The 19,599-nt window shown below is 43.1% G+C and overlaps 2 protein-coding genes across 2 annotated transcripts in view; both read left to right on the forward strand.

Annotated features, from left to right (window-relative positions):
• The window catches only part of TRPC5 (transient receptor potential cation channel subfamily C member 5), a 286,202-nt gene that overhangs the window by 256,377 nt on the left and 10,226 nt on the right, over positions 1-19,599 (forward strand). Inside the window, exon 8 of the mRNA XM_034435068.2 lies at positions 15,340-15,543. Within this exon, the coding sequence (XP_034290959.1) occupies positions 15,340-15,543 (204 nt within the window). The remainder of the gene's footprint in view (positions 1-15,339; positions 15,544-19,599) is intronic.
• Positions 9,720-13,689, forward strand: LOC148112209 (uncharacterized). The gene is made up of 3 exons (XM_087877590.1): positions 9,720-9,951; positions 11,642-12,983; positions 13,533-13,689. Exons 1-3 carry the CDS (start codon positions 9,720-9,722, stop codon positions 13,687-13,689), a joined length of 1,731 nt encoding a protein of 576 aa, XP_087733716.1.

A 19,599-nucleotide genomic window follows, 5' to 3' on the forward strand; every position in this document is an offset into this window, starting at 1 on the left:
AATTTGTGCTCAGTTTAATTTAAATGCTTGACATACACTGCAATAGTGAATTGTAGAGAAAGTGGTAGCCACTCATTTTTACTTTTTAACAAGGGGATTTGATAGATTCATGGAGGGCCATGCTAGGCATAGCTACTGGTCTTGATGGATTTATGCTTCTTCCAGATCAGAAGTTGCATCATCTGAATACCAATTGTTTGGAGGGTGGCAACAGAAGAGAGATGCCACTGTTTTGTCATGGTTTATAAGCTTTCTGAAGGCATATGGTAGGAAACCCAGATGAGCAATTAATATACCAAAAAAGCCACCAAATGGATCAACTACTTGGAATCCCTCTCCTGAAAAATGCCCATAAGCACTTCAAAGAGCAGCTCCCCATGAGCAGACCACAACATAGTGGACTTCAGTGAATTTAAAGTTTTGGGACTCAAAAAAGTGCCATCTGCGGTAAGATGGGCAGCTATGAAATTTGATAAATAAATGAAACTTTGCCCAGTGCCACAGTTTGGCATTTTTCAGAAGAACACTATTGGTTCACACAGTTCCTTTTTAAATCACTTCTGGAAATTGCTTGTTAATTGATTTTTGAACATTAAAAACATTCAGAACAAATTTCATTACCAATTCCCCTTCAATCCTCATCAAAAAACATGTTGTATAGGTTTAAGGATTTTTTTTTTAATCTTATAATTTTTTTTATAGTGAAAGGGTAATTAGAAGGTTGATTTTGGACAGTTATAAAGGACTAAAAGGCCAGACAGTTTTGATATAAGAATTTGAAATTAATTATAAGAATCCGTTCTGTGGGGAAATGCTGTTGTTTGGAATACATTAAGAGTCTGAAATTAAGTACAAGAAACCTTCCCATGGGAAAATGCTGTTGATTGGGGAAAACATGATAAAAGGGGACTTTGAAGATTGGATAGTAAAAGGAACCAGAAAGAATTCAAGAATTATAATTAAAGAAGAAGACCTATTATTATAGAGTGGAGCAAATTACTTTAATTCAAGGACATTTGAAAAAATGTACCCAGAAGTTACTTTTAAGATTGTTTACTATTATAAAACTGGATTTAAAAGAGGTTATATAAGAGAAGTAAGCTTTACTAAAAAAAAGAATGAGGTTGAGGTTGATTTGAAAATGGAGCTAAAATGACACTTCAAGAATGATATGGGGGAAAATGTTACATTGGATGAAATCGGCTGATGTTTTAATAATTAAAAGGGGTATTCAAATAACAAACCAGAACAATCACTTGATAGATTGTTTATTTTGGATTTATAAGAAAGACTTCTTAAAGTCTTGAAGAATCTTTTGAGGAGAGACAAAAAGAAAATGAAAAGAAATCAAATTCTGGGACATTATTTAAAAGGATTAAAGAGCAAAGGAAGGAATCTAACACTGGTTTATTTGATCAATAATAACTGTATATGTTGTTTATAGATAAGAGAATAGGAAGAAGAAATATTTTGTTGTTGCTGTTGCTGTTTTTAGAAAAAGTTAAATGTTATTGTGTGAAAAGTAGAATAAAGGAATATAAAGTTAGTTAGTTAAAGTTAACATATATACATGCTGCTTCTTTTAGTAAATCTGAATGGTTTTTTGCTGATTAGAATTTAATCATGTTTTAAGAATTTATTTATAGAAAAAGGATGAGATATGAAAGAAGAGATTTTGATGTATTAGTAGAAAAGGCAATACAATACTGAAATTATTTGATTTGTGACTAAGGGGAAAGTCATTTGTTTTTATTTTCTTTGTTCCTTACTATATTTTTTTCCTTTTTCTATTCATAATATTTTTGGCTCTTTTTATTTTTGCTTTGCCTTCCTTTCTATTTTTCTTAGTTTGTATTAGTCTTTTATCTTTGTCACTTGAAACTGACTTTCAAGTTTAATCTTTGTAACTGTAACTTTACATTATTATAAAGAGAAGGGGGAGAATTTCACAGAAGCGTTGCTCTCCTTTGAACAAGACATCAAAAGCAATGGAAATAACTAGAAATAAATAAATGTTCTTCCATCAAGTGAAAGTAGGTTGAAAGGAGAAAAATATCACTAGCACATGACATTCCATAACGCTGCACCTTCACCAATCCAACCCCCAAAACTTCAAGCTTGTGTAAAACCCAAAATCAGTATCCCAAACCACTGTATCAAAGCTTTGCACAGACCTCACTGGAAGAGAAGGAATAGCAATAGCACTTAGACTTATAGACCGCTTCACAGTGCTTTCCAGCCCTCTCTAAGCTGTTTACAGAGTCAGCCTTTTGCCCCCAACAATTTGGGCCCTCATTTTACTGACCTCAGAAAGATGGAAGGCTGAGCCCAGTGAGAATTGAACTGCTGGCAGAATTAGCCTGCAATACTGCATTCTAACCACTGTGCCACCATGGCTCTTAATTGTTTCTGAGAACAAGCAAATAAGAAAGGCCCAAGGACAGCAGATTCCATTTTCCTTTTTCCTAGCCTTGGCCTAATTATAAGTTACCTTAAACTGCAACTTCAGTATTCATGAGCTGTTTGTTGGGCTTTCAAATAGACCCGGCTGATACATTCTGGCTGTATTTTGCTTGAGTCACAGGAATAATTAAACAAGCCTTTTTCTTTCTTTTCCCTTTGCAAAGCTAACAAATGATTAATGGTAATTTATTAGTATTGGGCATTGCTTCTAGGTAGGAATGGACGAAACTTCAGCTTTGTTTCATTCCATCCCTGCCAGATTTTGAAACAGTCCCTCATTAGTTTACAATGATTTTTTTGAAAAACCAAATCAGTGCAAAATGGATTTGCATTTCTGCATACATTTTCCTTATTGTTAGTAGTCCAGTTCCTCAGACATTATTTTAGAGAAGGCATTTTTCCTTGCATCATTGAGTTTATCCTTTTTTAAATAACAGAATAACAGAGTTGGAAGGGACCTTGGAGGTCTTCTAGTCTAAACCCCTGTTCAAACAGGAAACCCTGTAATATTTCAGACAATTGGCTGTCCAGTCTCTTCTTTGAAACCTTCTGTGTTGTAGCACCCACAACTTCTGAAGGTAAGCTGTTCCACTGATTAATTGTTCCAACTGTCAGGAAATTTCTCCTTAATTCTAGGTTGCTTCTCTCCTTGATTAGGTTCCATCCATTGCTTCTTGTCTTGCCTTCAGGTGCTTTGGAGACTAGCTTGACTCCCTCTTCTTTGTGGCAGCCCCTGAGATGTTGGAATACTGCTATCATGTCATTCCTAGTCCTTCTTTTTATTAGACTAGACATACCCAATTCTGCAATGGTTCTTGATATGTTTTAGTCTCCAGATGGTTTCCTTGTCCTAAGCAAATTTTAATCCAGAAACTTGAGAAAACTTCAGAAAAAGGGTAGACGTAGTTCAGCTCCTCTACTTACAACCACAATTGGCACCAGAATTTCTGCTGCTAAGTAAGATGACCATTCAGTAAGGCACATCCAATTTTGCCATTGTTGTTAGGTGAATTGCTGCAGTTGTTAAGGGAATCCAGCTTCCCCATTGACCTTGTTTGTCAGACATTGGCTGGGAAACTCACAAATGGTGATCACACGACCCCAGGATGCTGCAACCATTATAAATACATGCTGGTTGTCAAGCACCAGAATTTGGACCACGTGACCTTGGGGATGCTGCGCAGTTGTAAGTGTGAGGATCAGTTGCCATTGTAACCTCAAAGAGTCATTAAATGAATGGCTGTAAGCCGAGGACTACTTGTATATCCTCAGAAAGTGTGAATAAAGTAATTCACAAGAAAATGTTCAAGAAGAAAACATTCAAATCTTCACAGATGGAGTGTTCGGGAGTGTTTCCTCCTCTTTGCCCAGCATCCTTTCTTATTCTTCCTAATTGGTCCTTCTCCTGCTGTCTGCTCCTTCACCCGAAGTTTGAAAAATGAGAGCAAGGGATGCCAAAAGGAAGGACCAAATGCTACTTTCTTGCCAAGGGCTATGTTCTGTCCCCGTCTCACACACGCACACAAACAGACAGCCAGGGGTTAAATAAACTGGCAGACAACCAATTCTTCCGATAAGAAGCTTGGCAGCAACCCAGTAGCTGCTTGCCAAGAACTTTACTCATAAACAAAATACACACAGTTCAAGCATTGTCCAGTTCGTAAAATAAATCCAAGGCCAATAATATTGTTTCCAAAGATGCAATGTGATTCGATAGTAGTTAGTTTTGTCCGTCACAGTCTGAATGGCCACCTCACCCCCTTTTATACCCTGTGGGGTGTGGTCCAGTGACTCAGCCTAATCTCTGGCACGCCTTTTCTTCTGTTGTGCACGCTTATCTCTGCGACGCTGCCGAGGATCCAGCCAAGACTCATTTCCCTCATCACACTCCACCTGTGGCTGCGTGGATGTGCTTGGCCCCAGCCCTATCTCTTGCCCTTCGGCAGACACCGAAGGCATTGCCAGAGAGGAGAGTCCTGGAGAGGGAGGCCTTGCCAACTCCTCTCCTTCACTCTCGGAGTCCTCTCCTGCCGATGACACAGGCTCAGGTAACGGAGCCACAACAGGCTAGTGGACTTGTCCCATTGGTTCCTTGGGAGAGAGAGAAGAGACATTGCCTCACTCCACACATCTTGTTTCCTTCTACTGAGATGTGGGTATTGGTTGAGTCTAGAGGGCTAGCAAATAAATAGCATAAGGAGTAGGGAAGATGGCCTCAATGGAAGTATGCAAGAATTTCAGGGGCTAAAATGTTTCTTAATGAATTGAGAAACAACATCATATGTTGTTGACTCAGTCAGACATTTCCCTCATTTACTCAAGTAGGGAGGGAAGGTCCACCTCAATCATACTTGCAAGGTTTTGTTATTAAAGCTACTCTCAATAAAAGTAACTTTGGCCGTCTTGTGAAGCTGATTTGCTCTCTGGTTTACTTAGTGAGTCTGACAATAGGGACAAAAGAGGTGAGGAGCAGCAAATCCTTGTCTTTTTTCTCAAAGATCTCTAGATCAGGGGTGTTCAACCTTGGCAACTTTAAGACTTGTGGACTTTAGCTCCCAGAATTCCTCAGCCAGCCATTCTGGCTGAGGAATTCTAGGAGCTGAATCCACAAGTCTTAAAGTTGTCAAGGTTAGACACCCCTGATCTTGACTTGGGTTCCACTCAGCTGGTGAAGCTCACAGCAACTTTCCAGATGTGCTTAATATATTTGAGAACTTCAACTCTCCTAGGGCTTTGATTTTGCCCCATTCACTATGAGTAAACACTGCTTTTTAAAAACTGTAGCATTTTTATGAACGTGCTCCTGAGCCTGTACACATTAGCAGAACTAACAAGTCAAAGGAATCTGTTATGGTCATAGAGCAGCATAAGAGAATGGTCACATTCATGAAGAAGAACCTAAAAACATGATCAGTTTGTAACAACCTTATACAATATAAACAACACTCACTATATGTGACATATAGAAGATGCAAAAGATATTTCAAAAATGAGAATGTCAAAGGAGAGATGATAGCATTAGAAGGGTATAGGGGAATTATGCAGTAATATATCAAAACCAGTCAGGCAGCAATAACTTATTTATTTATTTAATTTATATATCACCTTTACTATTTTTCTTCGTAAATAGATCAAGGTGGTGAGCATTTCTAGAACTCCTTCTTCCTCCTATTTTCCCCACAAGAATCCTGCAAGATGGCATGGACTAAGATAGAATGACTGGCCCAAAGTCACTCAACTGGTTTTCTTGGCTAAGATGGGACTTAAACTTGAGGTTTCCTGGTTTCTAGCCTGGTGCCTTCACCACTAGACTAAACTGGCTTTCTTATGGAATTTACATTGTGGAAGCTATTGTGGGGGGAGTAGACCAGCATTATCTGACATTTATGTATTAAATAAGGGAACATTGCAGAATATTCCATGCCGAACCTGAATGAGAATTAATGCAAACGTTCTTCAGGTTATCTACGGGACCGCCTGCTACCACCAATAGCCTCCCACCGGCCAATACGCTCCCATAGAGAGGGGCTCCTCCGAGTGCCGTCGGCCAAACAATGTCAGCTGTCGGCCCCTAGGGGGAGAGCCTTCTCTGTGGGGGCACCTACGATCTGGAACGAGCTCCCCCCGGAGATACGGAGGATCCCGGATCTGCGCACCTTCCGTCGCGCGCTTAAAACATTTTTATTTCATCAAGCTGGCCTGGCCTAAATCTTCTCCCCTTTTAAATATAAATTTTAAATACAAATTTTAATCTGTTTAAATTATGGGGTATTTTAAATGCAGCCAAATTATTTAATTCGTTTTTAATCTATTTTAAATTTTTGTATCTGTGTTTTATCTTCTGGCTGTTTACCGCCCTGAGTCCTTCGGGAGAAGGGCGGTATAGAAATTTAATAAAATATAAATATAAAATATAAAATGGAATGAAAATATGAGTCCCAGATGATGTTCTCCAACAACTAAGGAAAGAATAGAAATTTCTCCCTTTTTCAGTTGCAACCATCAAGAGTCTTTTCAGATACACAGGCTTGCAAAGGAGCCACAGCAGTGGTGTTGCCAAGCCCTGACTGGCCTGTGTCCTTAATTCAGACTCAACAAGCAAGATTTATGTTAGCCTGGTCTGCTGAAATGTACATAGCTCTTCCATTTTTGGTAACTTTTTTTTCTTTTGACACCCCCCCTCCCCCCTTTCTACACCAAACTGGACATGAATCATTAAAAACATTTGCCTGGGAAGGTAGCCAACTGCTAAAAGAAAAGCTAAAAATAATTTATGAATGACATAATCTATATCAACTATTACTAATGAAACTTATCAGCAATATAATAATTTAGGGCCTGAAGAATTAATGGAGCTTGCCAAACTTGGCCAGCAACTTCATTTCTAAAGACAAGAACATCCAAGAGAACAAATTAGCTGCCATCTTTCTGTATGGAATGAGTAAATAGCACAAGGAGGAACAAAAATCAAAATTGGGCCATTGACACTTATCTCTCTTTCTTCCTTCTCCCCAAAAATAGAAGAGCTATGTCACTTTTTTCAGTGCTGTTGTAACGATGAACGGTCACTAAATGAACTGTTGTAAGTCGAGGACTGCCTGTAATTGATTCAGCAGCCAGGGCTAACATAAATGTTGCTTGTTGGGTCTGAATGAAGGATGAAGGCCAGCCCAAGGTTTGGTAACACCATTGCTTCTTATCATCACTTTGGTTCCTTTGCAAGACTGTGATGGCATAGTGGTTAGAATGCAGTATTCCAGGCTTATTCAGCTCACTGCCAGGAGTTCAATCCTGACCGACTCAAGGTTGACTCAGCCTTCCATCCTTCCGAGTTCGGTAAAATGAAGACCCAGCATGTTGGGGGCAATATGCTCACTCTGTAAACCACTTAGAGAGGACTGTAAATCTCTGTGAAGTGGTATATAAGTCTAAGTGCTATTGTTATTGCTATTGCTAGCCTGTGCATCTGAAAAAACTTTTGATGGTTGCAACTGGAAAAGGGAGAAATTTCTATTCTTTCCTTAGTTGTTGGAAAACATCATCTGGGTCTCACATTTTCATTCCATTTTAATTTGAAGAATGTCTGGATTAATTCACATTCAGGTTCTACATGGAATATTCCAGAATTTTTCCCTATTTAACAATTGTTAATTGTTTCCCCTATTTAACAATTGTTTCTGGAAAATGACACTCTACATACTATGGATCACCATTTTTCCACCCGGAATTCTCTGTCCTAGGCTTCCTTAGAAATTAAACAATACAAACTTAGTCCCAGCAAATCTTTTTAATTCATACAGCTGTAAATTACTTTCATTTACAGTCTGCAAGGCTTGATAAACAGTCTTTCAGAGGAACATTATCAACACCCTCCTATCTCATGTCCCTTCCCAACCTCCTCACTGTCCGAATCTGTTGCACAACATTCTCAGCCTTGTTCTTCTACTTTTTCAGCAAGAAATTTTCATTTACCTGGAATCTAAATAAACAGGGTGCAACCGAATTGGATTTGCACAAACCAAAGTGAAGAGTGTCTTTCCATAAACAAAGATCTTTTTAAAAAGATTAAAACCAAACATAAAGCTTAAGCGCATGATATAGCTTAAGTGCATGTCCAAGATGGCGGGATCCGCTGGGATCACGATCTGAGGACGGGGCGCTGACCTACCTTTGGGGCCTTTTGGGGGTCGTTTTGAAGACCCATGACACCAGGACCAATTAGGGGAGCTCCCTGCCAGTACGGAGAGGGTTTTCTTTCCCCTCCGTGACTGAGCAGAGAGGAAAGCGCGATGTCGGGAGCGGCGGGCTGCTTAGCTTGGTGGCGGCAGCATTTTCCACCACCGGAGGCCATCTGAGTGTCGGAGCGGCGTTGTGCTGGGGGGCGCCCACCGCGCGGCAAGATTCTAAGCCCGGGGGTTTGCCCACAGGGTTGTTGGACGTGTCGGGCATCCCCGAAGACCTCTGGGATGCCGCCAGGCTCTCTTTGTGGTGCTGGCAGCTACGGCGTGGCGGCGGTGGCGATGGTGATGACGGCAGCAGCTGGCTGATGGCTCAGAGGGCACTGGCGACCCCCCCCCCAGAGTTGGAGTTGGAGATGGGGGGGCAATGAAACAACGAGACCGGGAGACCTGCGGCCATGGTTGGGGCGAGGACCTGGTGTAATATTTCTTCCCAGGCCTTGGGAGGCCTCCTATTTTGGCTGGGTGGGGGGCTGGAGGCTTGAGACAACTGCCCCAACTCTTTTTTCCAGCATTTCCCCTGTTAGGACTGGGTCCACCTGGACCGGCTGTTAGCCTGTGGGACTCACGTGACACTATGTTCATTGTCATTTGAACCCTCCTAACTGTGGAGAGGGCTATTTTCATCTGAATTGGGGGCTGGTACATGGCTTCATCCCGCCCGCTGAGGGGGCTGGATATCAGTTCAACCACCGTGAGAGGGTGGCCTGGTGTCGGGGGCCCCTGGGGGCTGAACTGGGATGATTTCATATATTTATGCACTTTGTCAGCGGAGGGGACTTGACCATCGGACCAACCGCCGTGAGAGGGCGGTTTTGGACCTGACCCCCGGACCCTGTTTGTCTGCATCGGTTTCATCGCTGCCATCTCACCACAAGAGGGGGCTGACCAGCCATCCTAACCACCGTGAGAGGGTGGTTGGATCTACCCCCCCCCCTTGGATTGTGGTCGTCTTGGAACTTGACTTTGTCCTCTGTTGTGAGGAGACAGTGGACTTAGTCCTGTGGACATGTCTTCAAGACCCCCCATTTCTTTGTCTTCTCCCCTGGACCTTTTCTATGGACCCTTAGGATATGGTTGCGCTTACCCGTTATGGTCAAGATGTACTCAGCAGCGGAGCTTCTTGGACTGCGAGACTCCCCCCTCTCGCAGGCTTATCCTCCACTCTATCAAGGGCCTACCTCGATGACGGTGTTGTGGGTTTTTTTAAAAATCATCCTGTTTAATCTTTTAGGGGGGTTGGGGAAGGGGGAGGGGAGGGAGGGTTATAGGCTGGACTCGGCACAGGGGCCTGGAACAGGAGGCAGGGGACGGGGTGTGGAGGAGCTCACTGTTGAGAGGAAGGAGGGCAATCCCATCAGAGCCATAGTTGGGAGGGGCAGATATGGCAGGAGCAGGGGGCCGCATCATGTGTTGGGGGCACGCACCCGCTATCTTTAAGCGGTGGCGTGCCTCAGCCCCCAGGATTCTTCTCGCTCCCCGGGCTGTCCAGAGTTGCGGTGCCCGGGCCTTAGGCTGATGTTGTGCAATGCTAGGTCCGTGGTGAATAAAGCCCCCCTCATTTGCGACCTTATTCAGGAGGGGGGCGCGGACCTGGGGGTTCCCCTCGTAGAGATATGCCTGCCAGGTTTCCACACATTTCATCAGCCAAGGGCCCAGGGTAGGGGTGGGGGGGTGGCGGTCGTTATAAAGGAAAGTCTTGATCCAAGGGAGGCCACTGTACCTCAGTTAACTGGATGTGAGTCTCTCTGTCAAGTTTCCAAAAGATGCCCTAATTAATTCATGAGCCATGATCCAAACTTCAAAGGAAATATATTCATTTATTAGGAGCAACATTCCGGCAATACTCGGATGCAGTTAGGACTGATCCTACGTAGATTTACATTCCCCCATGACCCTGTCTCGCCCCTCCTCTCTGGCCATGTCATAAATCACATTCTCCAATTAACCACTTTGGCTGGCTGTGAAACCTAACACCCTCCTTCTGATTGCAGTCAGAAAGAATGTATGGAATTCACTTCAGTTCTCCCTCCCTCCTGATCATGGCAACTTGAAAGCTTTGCAAGTTGACATTCGGCTCCCCTCACTTCCCGAGGGCGACCTGCACAAAGCAAAACAATTTGAGTACAGATGCAGAGTTTAGGGATGTGATCCCCCACCAGGCTTGTTTGGATTTTCTGCATGAAATTTGGCTATAAGGCGATCAGCCTGGATGTTTCGACTCTTTACCCAAGATGCCTCTGATAAGGGGTAACCCTTCCACTTGATTAAATATTGGAGTTGCCTCCTGTGCCACCTCAAATTGAGGATTTGCTGCACCTCATAATGGGTCTGGCCCCCTATGACCATGGGGTCTGGGGGCTCACGGGGTAGTGGCCTCAGGGTCGATCCAACCCTGAGTTGGATTTTAAGAGGCTACTATGGAATACCGGGTGTATCTTCCCTAGCAATCAGGGCAACTTCAATTGCACTGTGACTGGGTTGATTATCTTTACTATGGGGAATGGTCCTATAAATTTTGGTCCCAATTTCTTGCTAGGAAGTTTTAACCTCAAATATTTTGTGGAGAGGTAAACTTTTTCCCCCAATTGAAATGGCCTTTGGGGAGCTCGGTGTTTGTCTGCCTGTTTCTTATAGGTTTGTGCTGCTTTTGGAGGGTTCCCTGCATGGGCGGTATTTCTGCTCGCTGGTGTGGGAGGGGTTGGGGCCCCTTTGCTATTCTCAGTCTGCGGGTACCCCCCTTGCCACCAGATGGTCGGTCCCCACTTGTCTAGCCACGAGAGTCCCAGTATGACTGGATCTGTCATTTTGGGGGCTATTATGAATCAAATTACTTCCCAGTGATCTGCTAGCTCTAGCCTCACTGGTTCAGTCAGGTGAGTGACATAGGCTCCCCCCAATACTCATCTTTTCTTGCTTCCGTCGCTGAAGCAGGCATCTCAGCTTTGATGTCCGAGGGAGGCTGCACTCTGGCTGCAATTAGGCTCTCTTCAGATAGCTCGTCTCCGGCCATGGTTGCCTGATTTTCCCTCCCAGAACCCAAGACATCGGGGAGCTGTTGGAGAGTCCAGGATTCAGGAAACCTGGTAATCTTTACAGATTTTTAAAAGGAGTCCTAACTGTCTGTCAAGTTTCCGAAAGATGCCCTAATTAATTCATGAGCCATGATCCAAACTTCAAAGGAAATATAGTCATTTATTAGGAGCAACATTCCGACAATACTCGGATGCAGTTAGGACCAATCCTACGTAGATTTACGTTCCCCTATGACCCTGTCTCTCCCCTCCTCTCTGGCCATGTCATAAATCACATTCTCCAATTACCCACTTTGGCTGGCTGTGAAACCTAACACCCTCCTTCTGATTGCGGTCAGAAAGAATGTATGGAATTCACTTCAGTTCTCCCTCCCTCCTGCTCATGGAACTTGAAAGTTTTGCAAGTTGACACTCTCCTGCTGAAGTGGGGCCATGGGGTGCAGGTGGGCCTGCTGATCACGTACCTGGCTCCCTGCCACGTGACAGTGGCCCTGCCCAAGCTCCTCAACGTTATTGCTGGGGTGGCGGTTGATACCCCCAGGCTTTTGGTCATGGGGGATTCCAACCTGCTGTCTGCCAATGAGGCGTCTGGTTTGGCTCAGGAGTTTATGGCTTCCATGACAGCCATGGACCTGACACAACTAATTCTTGGCCCTACTCACGTGGGAGGACACCCTCTGGACTTGGTTTTTGTCTCTGGTCAATGGTTGAATGGTTTGGATGTTGGGGATATAGTTATCGAACCCCTGTCATGGTCGGACCATTCTCTCCTGAGGCTAGACTTTCTGACCGCCGAACTCCACTGCAGGGAGGCGGAACCGATGAGGTGGTTCTGCCCCAGGCGCCTGATGGATCCTGATAGGTTCCAGAGGGAGCTTGGGCCAGTGCCCGTAACTCTGGCTCATGACTCGGCTGAAGACCTGGTGGCCGCCTGGGATAGGACTGCCACCAGTGCTCTGGACCGAGTTGTGCCTTTGCGGCCTCTGACCCGGCACCGAACCTGCCCGGCTCCTTGGTTCTCTGAGGAGCTGAGGGAGATGAAGCGCCAGAAAAGATGCCTAGAGAGTGGTTGGAGGACTAGTCGATCTGAATCCAACCGAAGGTCTCATGTTAGGACCTATTTAGTGACGATAAAAGCAGCAAAGTGTAATTACTTTTCCACTCTTATTGCATCGGCAGATAACCGCCCAGCCACCTTGTTTAGAGTGACCCGCTCCCTCCTACATCAGGGAGCGCGGGAGGACCCCTTGCAAGGGCAGGCTGAGGATTTTGCACAGCATCTGCACGATAAAATCGCTCAGATTTGGGAAGGCTTGGACTCTGACTGGGTAGATTCCGGTGAGGTGACTGAGGCCGGCCTTGAGAATGTTATCTGGGATAAGTTCGATCCTGTGACTTCTGAGGATGTGGACAGGATTCTGGGGAGGTTAAACACAACCACATGTTTATTGGACCCGTGTCCTTCCTGGCTGGTACTGGCCACCCGAGAGGTGACGCGAGGCTGGCTCCAGAGGATTATAAATGCTTCTCTGAGTGAGGGTTTCTTGCCTGCCATCTTGAAAGAGGTGGTGGTGAGGCCCCTCCTCAAGAAGCCTTCTCTGGACCCGGCTGTTTTGGCAAATTACCGTCCGGTCTCCAACCTTCGCTTCACTGCGAAGGTTGTTGAGAGTGTGGTTGCGCGACAGCTCCCGCAGTACCTGGATGAAACCGTCTATCTAGATCTGTGCCAGTCCAGCTTCAGATCTGGGTACAGCACGGAGACAGCATTGGTCGCATTGGTGGATGATCTCTGGAGGGCTTTGAATCATGGCAGGCTTTCATGAGGTTAAATCTCTGGCTAGCTGAGACATACAGTTTCCCTCCCATACATGCCAGGCCGTCTTTTAGCAAGCAAGTGTTTGTATGCGCCTGGAACCAGTCATCGGTGAGGAATGCCTGTTTGAATGCATGTGTGGTAGCATCGTCAGTTGGCAGGTCCAGTTTTCCTTTTTTTTTTTTTTAAAGTTTTATTAACATAAACAAACATAAAACACAAATACATGTAAACACTTATACATTAACAAAGAGTCAATCGACTAACTTCTAGAAAACCTTCGCATCGGTGATTAATGTCCATTTAACCAATTTTCCTTAATCATACTATTTACAAATTCACTTGCTTATACCTTAATATATTCATTGAAGTTCAGCAGTATCTTTCTACAAACATATTAACCATTTATTTATACAATCCTACGGCTCATCTCATGTATCTATTTCTACAATTCTTGAGTTATGTTCTCCTAATGTCCGGCAGGTCCAGTTTTCCTAAAGTCATTACTTTAGCAGCTAGTTGGGAAGCTGGGAACAAGGGTTTGATTACTTTTGACCTAGCGCTATTGTATTGGGGCATTCTGGATAGGGCATTGGCAAGGACGTTCTTCCCCCCAGGAAGGTATTTGAGAGTGAAGTGAAAGTGCTTGAAATACTGGGGCCAGGGTACTTGCTTAGGGGATAGTTTCTGCAGGGTCTTAAAGGCCTCCAGATTTTTGTAGTCAGTCCAGACCTGGAAAGGGATTTTATTCCCCTCTGTTTTGACCCAGCCTTTGCAGAGGCAAGAAACAGACACATCACTTTCTGGAGGCTCCGGAGCTGAGACAAAAAAGATGGCCCTCCCCCCTTACATTCCCAGTAAGATAAATCAAAGCACAGGATAGACAGGCATCAGGAAAAAGGTTATAAACTGAGGAATCAGGCCCCTTCCCCACCAGAATGGCAGCGTCCCGACAGGGATCTATGGGACCTGACAAAACCACTTAGAGAGTAGACAGTTCAAAGTTACAATGGCACTGAAAAACTGACTTATGACCATTTTTCACACTTATGACCTCTTGGACACATGATCAAAATTCAGTTGCTTGGCAACTGACTCATATTTATTATAGTTGCAATGTCCCAGGGTCATGTTCCCCTGAGTCTGGAAAGCTGAAAACCACTTCATTTTCAGGTCTGACCTTTCCCTGAGGAATTAGCCCAAGGCCTATCTCAGAATTGGTGGTAGAACTCAATTCAGCCAGCAAATGTGACCCAGAACTCAGATTTGGAAAAGAAATACCTATTCATGTTGATCAGGTTTCGAAAGCCGAAAAACCACTCCACTTTCAAATCTGAGCTTTCCCTAAGCCCAAGGCGTATCTCAGGATTGGTGGTAGAATTCTGCCACAAAACTTCAATTTTGACACAGCGCTCAGATTTGGAAAAGAAACACGTACTCATGTGACCTTCCAATAAGCAAAGTCAATGGGGAAACCAAATTCACTTAACAACCATGTTACTAATTTAACAACTGCAGTGATTCACTTAACAAATGTGGCAAGAAAAGTTGTAAAATGGGGCAAGACTCACTTAAAAAAATGGATCACTTAGCAACATAAATTTCGGACTCAATTATGGTCATAATTTGTGGACTATCTGTATATAAGATTCAAGGTGCCGGTGATTACCTATAGGGCCCTACATGGCTTAGGCCCAGGATATTTGGGGGACCATCTGCAGCCAGCAACAGCTTCCCATCGCCCGGTGCGTTCCCACAGAGAGGGCCTCCTCAGGGTGCCAACGGCCAGACAGTGTCGGCCGGCGACCTCCAGGGAGGGGCCTTTCTCTGTGGGCGCACCTACCCTTTGGAATCAACTGCCCCTGGAATTCCGAGTGGCCCCCGACCTCCACTCTTTCCGCCACGGCCTGAAAACGTGGCTGTTTCGTTTAGCCAGCCTGGACTGATGGGGTTTTAATTCTAATTTAATTTTAACTTGTTAGTCTTAATTGTACTTTTAACTGTTAAATTATGAGATTTGGATTCAATTTTTTAACTTTTTATTAGATGTTTCTTAACTGTTGTGAACCGCCCTGAGTCCGGCTGGAGATAGGGTGGCATATAAATCTCATTAATAAATAAATAAAATAAATAAATATAAGTCTAAGCACTATTACTATTGCTACTTTCACCTTAATATGGCCTCTATGATCTAAAATTGTTTTTAGAATACAGATGTTCTTCATGGCAAAAATAGTAGCCAAAAATGACTTATCTTTTGTTCTTCTTTTTCCCGTCTCTTCCTATCCAGGACCATGCAGACATAGAATGGAAGTTTGCACGCACAAAGCTCTGGATGAGTTACTTTGATGAAGGAGGCACACTACCACCTCCTTTTAATATTATCCCTAGCCCCAAGTCATGCTGGTACCTTTGCAAGTGGGTCCACAAGCAACTTTGCCCACCTGGGGATCCAGAGAATGAACATAAGCATGAGAACCTGAAGACTTTCACGGTGAGAAACAGTGGAACACTTTAATTAATTAAGGGATGGTTCATAGCTTAGCCCTCTCTTTCCTGATTTTGGCAGGCAGGGTGAATCTCTAGTCTGTCATCTTAGTTGGATCCCTGTCAAATGCCTGGAAAATCAGGAGATTCAGGCAGTTCAAATGAGTATAAAAATTTATTGCAAGCTTCTACAAGAATCTGGCCAACTGACCATTAAGGGAAATGAGGGAAAGAGAAGATAGGCATTCAATGTGGGCTGGACTTAGATCTCTTGTGGGTGCAAAGGGACTTAGGATCCATTTGTCCCCTCCGTCGGGCTCAGCCTGATCATCTCCTACAATCTCTGTTTCAATCAGTCCCTGGTCAGATGGCCAGGAATCAAAGAAGGATGGAATACAAGACTTTTTGCAACCTCTGAAAAATGAATAACAGAACAACTGAGTTGGAAGGGATCTTGGAAGTCTTCTAGTCCAACCTTCTGCTCAAGCATGAGATCATATATTATTGTGGACAAATGACTTCAATTTCTTCTTTAAAGGTTTCAGTGATGGAACACTCAAATTTCTGGAGGCAAATTATTCCACTGGTTTATTGTTCTCATTGTCAGGAAATTTCTTATTAATTCTAAGTTGGATCTCCCCTTGATATGTTTCCATCCATTGATTCTTGTCCTACTTTCAGGTGCTTTGGAGAATAGGTTGTCCCTATCTTTTTGTGACAGACCCTCAAATATTAGAAGACTGCCCCTTCTAACTGATGAGTCTAATGAATTTAAATGAGAAGCTTAGCATCCTTCTCTGATCCTAGGTCTTCATCTTTCTTCTCCTTCTCCTTACCAAATAATACCAAATAAATAATTTATCCTTGCTAAAGAATCTGCCAGATAAATTGGGATTAAACAGGTGCCCGTTTTCACCATAAAAATCCTCTCTAAAACTGTTTGGGACTCTCCATGACAAAACATGAGGACTGTTGCGAAGTTCAGGGGCTATAAGACTTGGTATTCTAATATCCTCAGTTCCCACTTAGGTTACCTGATGCTTGGCACTATGCCCAGTAGTCTAGCAGAGCATCAGATAATCTTAAACAACTGGCACTGTCTGAAGCAATGCCATCAAAGGAGTCCAGTACCTAATCTTAGGGGACAGCAAAGTGATGCTGAGATCCGCCTAAATGGGTGGCGTCTCATTATTGAGGTACACAGGCAATCAAAGGTGTTTGAAATGTACTACATCCAAGCAGTTCATTTAATTCATTATTTTGCTCCCTTACTACCTCCTGCTGGATGATCTAAAGGTCTGATTTACAAGATCTTGTAATTGATCGCTTATTTTCATAAGCTTGCAAAGCCACTGAAAAACTACTTTGGTCTTGCCAACTCAGCAGCTGGAGTCCTTTCCTCTGCTTCATCTTGTGGAATGCAGAGTCAGGAGATCTAGGGCCATCCTGGACAATTCTGCATTTTCTTCCAACCTCTTCAGTTTGATAAAAGGAAATTTGCTTTTGTAATGTCTTTCTGATAAGAAAATAATGTTTCTGGGTGAGTGTGATACTTCTGCAATTATTTAATGCATGGTAGTCAATGGGTAGATGTGAAGGACATCAGTCCTGTCTTTCTTTTGATAGTCCCCTCACCAGGAGTCTTCCTGGCTTCTAGTAAGTCAGGCTCTCCTGGTGTGTGTATGTATATACATGCCCCCCCCTCTCTCCTTCCCTCCCTCCCTCCCTCTCTGTTTTATGCTCTTATGTCACCCCTAAACCTTCTCTTCGTTAGAGTAGATATATCTAGTTGCTGTTCACACTTCCTAATCTCTCTCTCCCTCCCTCCCTCCATCTCTTGGGAAGAGAGAGAGAGAGAGAGAGAGATTAGGAAGTGTGAACAGCAACTAGATATGAAGAGCAACTCTAATGAAGAGAAGGATTAGTGGTGACATAAGAGCAGTCTTCCAATATTTGAGGGGCTGTCAGAAGAGAGGGGGTTGACCTATTCTCCAAAGCACCTGAGAGCAGTACAAGAAGTAACGGAACTAAGGAGAAATTTCTTGAGTGTGAGAACAATTAATCAGTAACTTACCTCCAGAAGTTGTGGGTGCTCCATCACTGGAAGTTTTCAAGAGACAGGACAGCCATTTGTCCGAAATGGTTTAGGATCTTCTGTTTGAGCAGGGGTTGAACTAGAAGACCTCCAAGTTTTCTTCCAAGCTTATTGTTCTATTCTAGAGTCACATGACCCAGGATACAGCACTAGTATACCTTGTCCACCAGTTCTAGCATGTAATCAGCTCAAAAATTTCAGCAAGAAATATTTAACAAATTGTCACCTCAGCCTGAAAATAAAGCTTAGCCCAGCAGATTTCAGAATGGTATTCATGTCCAAAAACAAAGATAGCACTGGTTTTCTAAAGACTTGGGGGCCCAAATAGGAATGGTTTCACCTTTTATTGTCTTCTTCTTTTTTCTTTTCACTTGTACAAAGGCTCCCCTCTCTATTAAAAGTTATATGTTCACCTGAACTAAACTAGAGGGAAGATTTTAGCCAAGAGGAGAATTGCAAGTTAAAGTGAATCAGAAATAAATCTCATTAGAACAAATATTGATTGAAATCAAAACAGATGTCATGCTGAAGTACAGCATGAAGTAGGGAACAGAAGTGGAAATTGGTAGCCAAGATGGGTGAAGTTATGGAAAAGGAACACCCATTCCCAACAAAGAATCCTGGGATGATGATGAGTCCATGGTTATAAATTTATTGGACCAGGATGGAGGGAAATATATTAGTTAAAAACATCAATATAAATCTTATTTATCTTTGCTAATAATGCTAGTAATGCACAGGTTATGTAGCCCAGTGGTTCACAGTCTGTGGTCCACACACCCCTGAGGGGCCACCATGTCTACACAGGGGGTCCATGAAGAAAAAATGTTATGATTTAAATCTTGGATTAAGTCTTGGGGGTCCGTGGCCATGGTCCGTGCCCACAAATGGTACTTAAAGGGGGTCTGTGGTGAAGAAAAGATTGAAAACCATAAATGTAGCTTATGGAATTCATCACCATAAGATGCATTTGGTGACTTTGAAAGAAGGAGAAAGGGAGGGAGGGAGCGGGGGAGAGAGAGAGAGAGAGAGAATGCACATATGTGTTCATGAGTAGTTTATGTCCACAAGATGATCAGTTCTAAGACATCAGTACAATTTATTATTATTATTTACTTTATTCATTAAACATGAAACTCAGTCAACCCAACATTCAAAAATGCATCACAAATACCATTGACTTGTGCTAATGGTTGATACAGGTTGCTGCCAGCATCCTAGGTATCAACCAAGTACCTTCTTAAGATGTACGATGTTCTAAGTAGCACAGTTTTTTGCAGTTCCGCTGGTGTTATTGCAGGAAGCTGCAATTTGTTGATGTATCTTATAAAATTCTTGGACATGGTACCAAGTGCCCTGAGGACAATGGGTATCACTGTTACATGTTTCATCCATAGCTGTGTAGTTTTGATGGCCAGGTCGCGATATTTCATGATTTTTTTCCAGTTCTTTTTCTTTGACTCTGGCCTCTCCTGGTACCGCAATGTCGATAAATTGTACATTTTTGTTTTCGACAACTGTGATATCTGGTGTGTTGTGTTCCAAATGACAATCCATCTGTATTCGAAAGTCCCACAAGATCTTCACCTTCTCATTTTCTATAACTTTTTCCATTTTATGTTCCCATGACTTTTTGTTTACAGGTAAGTCATATTTTTTACATAATGACCAGTGGATTAATTAAGCAACTTGGTTGTGGCTAGCTTTGTAATCAGTTTGTGTGATTTTGCTGCATTCACATATTAAATGTGAAACAATTTCAACTTTGTTGTTGCAAAGTTGGCAGTTTGGATTGTTGGTGGATTTTTGTATCTTTGCCTTCATGGCATTAGTTTGTAGTGCTTGTTCTTTTTTTTTTTTTTAAATAAATTTTATTTCATAGTCAACATACATCATATACACTTAAACAAAAAATCAATCATATATTTTTTTAATTTCTCCCCCCCTCCCTTCCCCCCTCCTATCCCA

The sequence above is a fragment of the Pantherophis guttatus genome, chromosome 12 (genome assembly GCF_059756535.1).
Source record: "Pantherophis guttatus breed Tessera chromosome 12, ASM5975653v1, whole genome shotgun sequence".
In the NCBI taxonomy this organism is placed as follows: Eukaryota; Metazoa; Chordata; class Lepidosauria; order Squamata; family Colubridae; genus Pantherophis; species Pantherophis guttatus.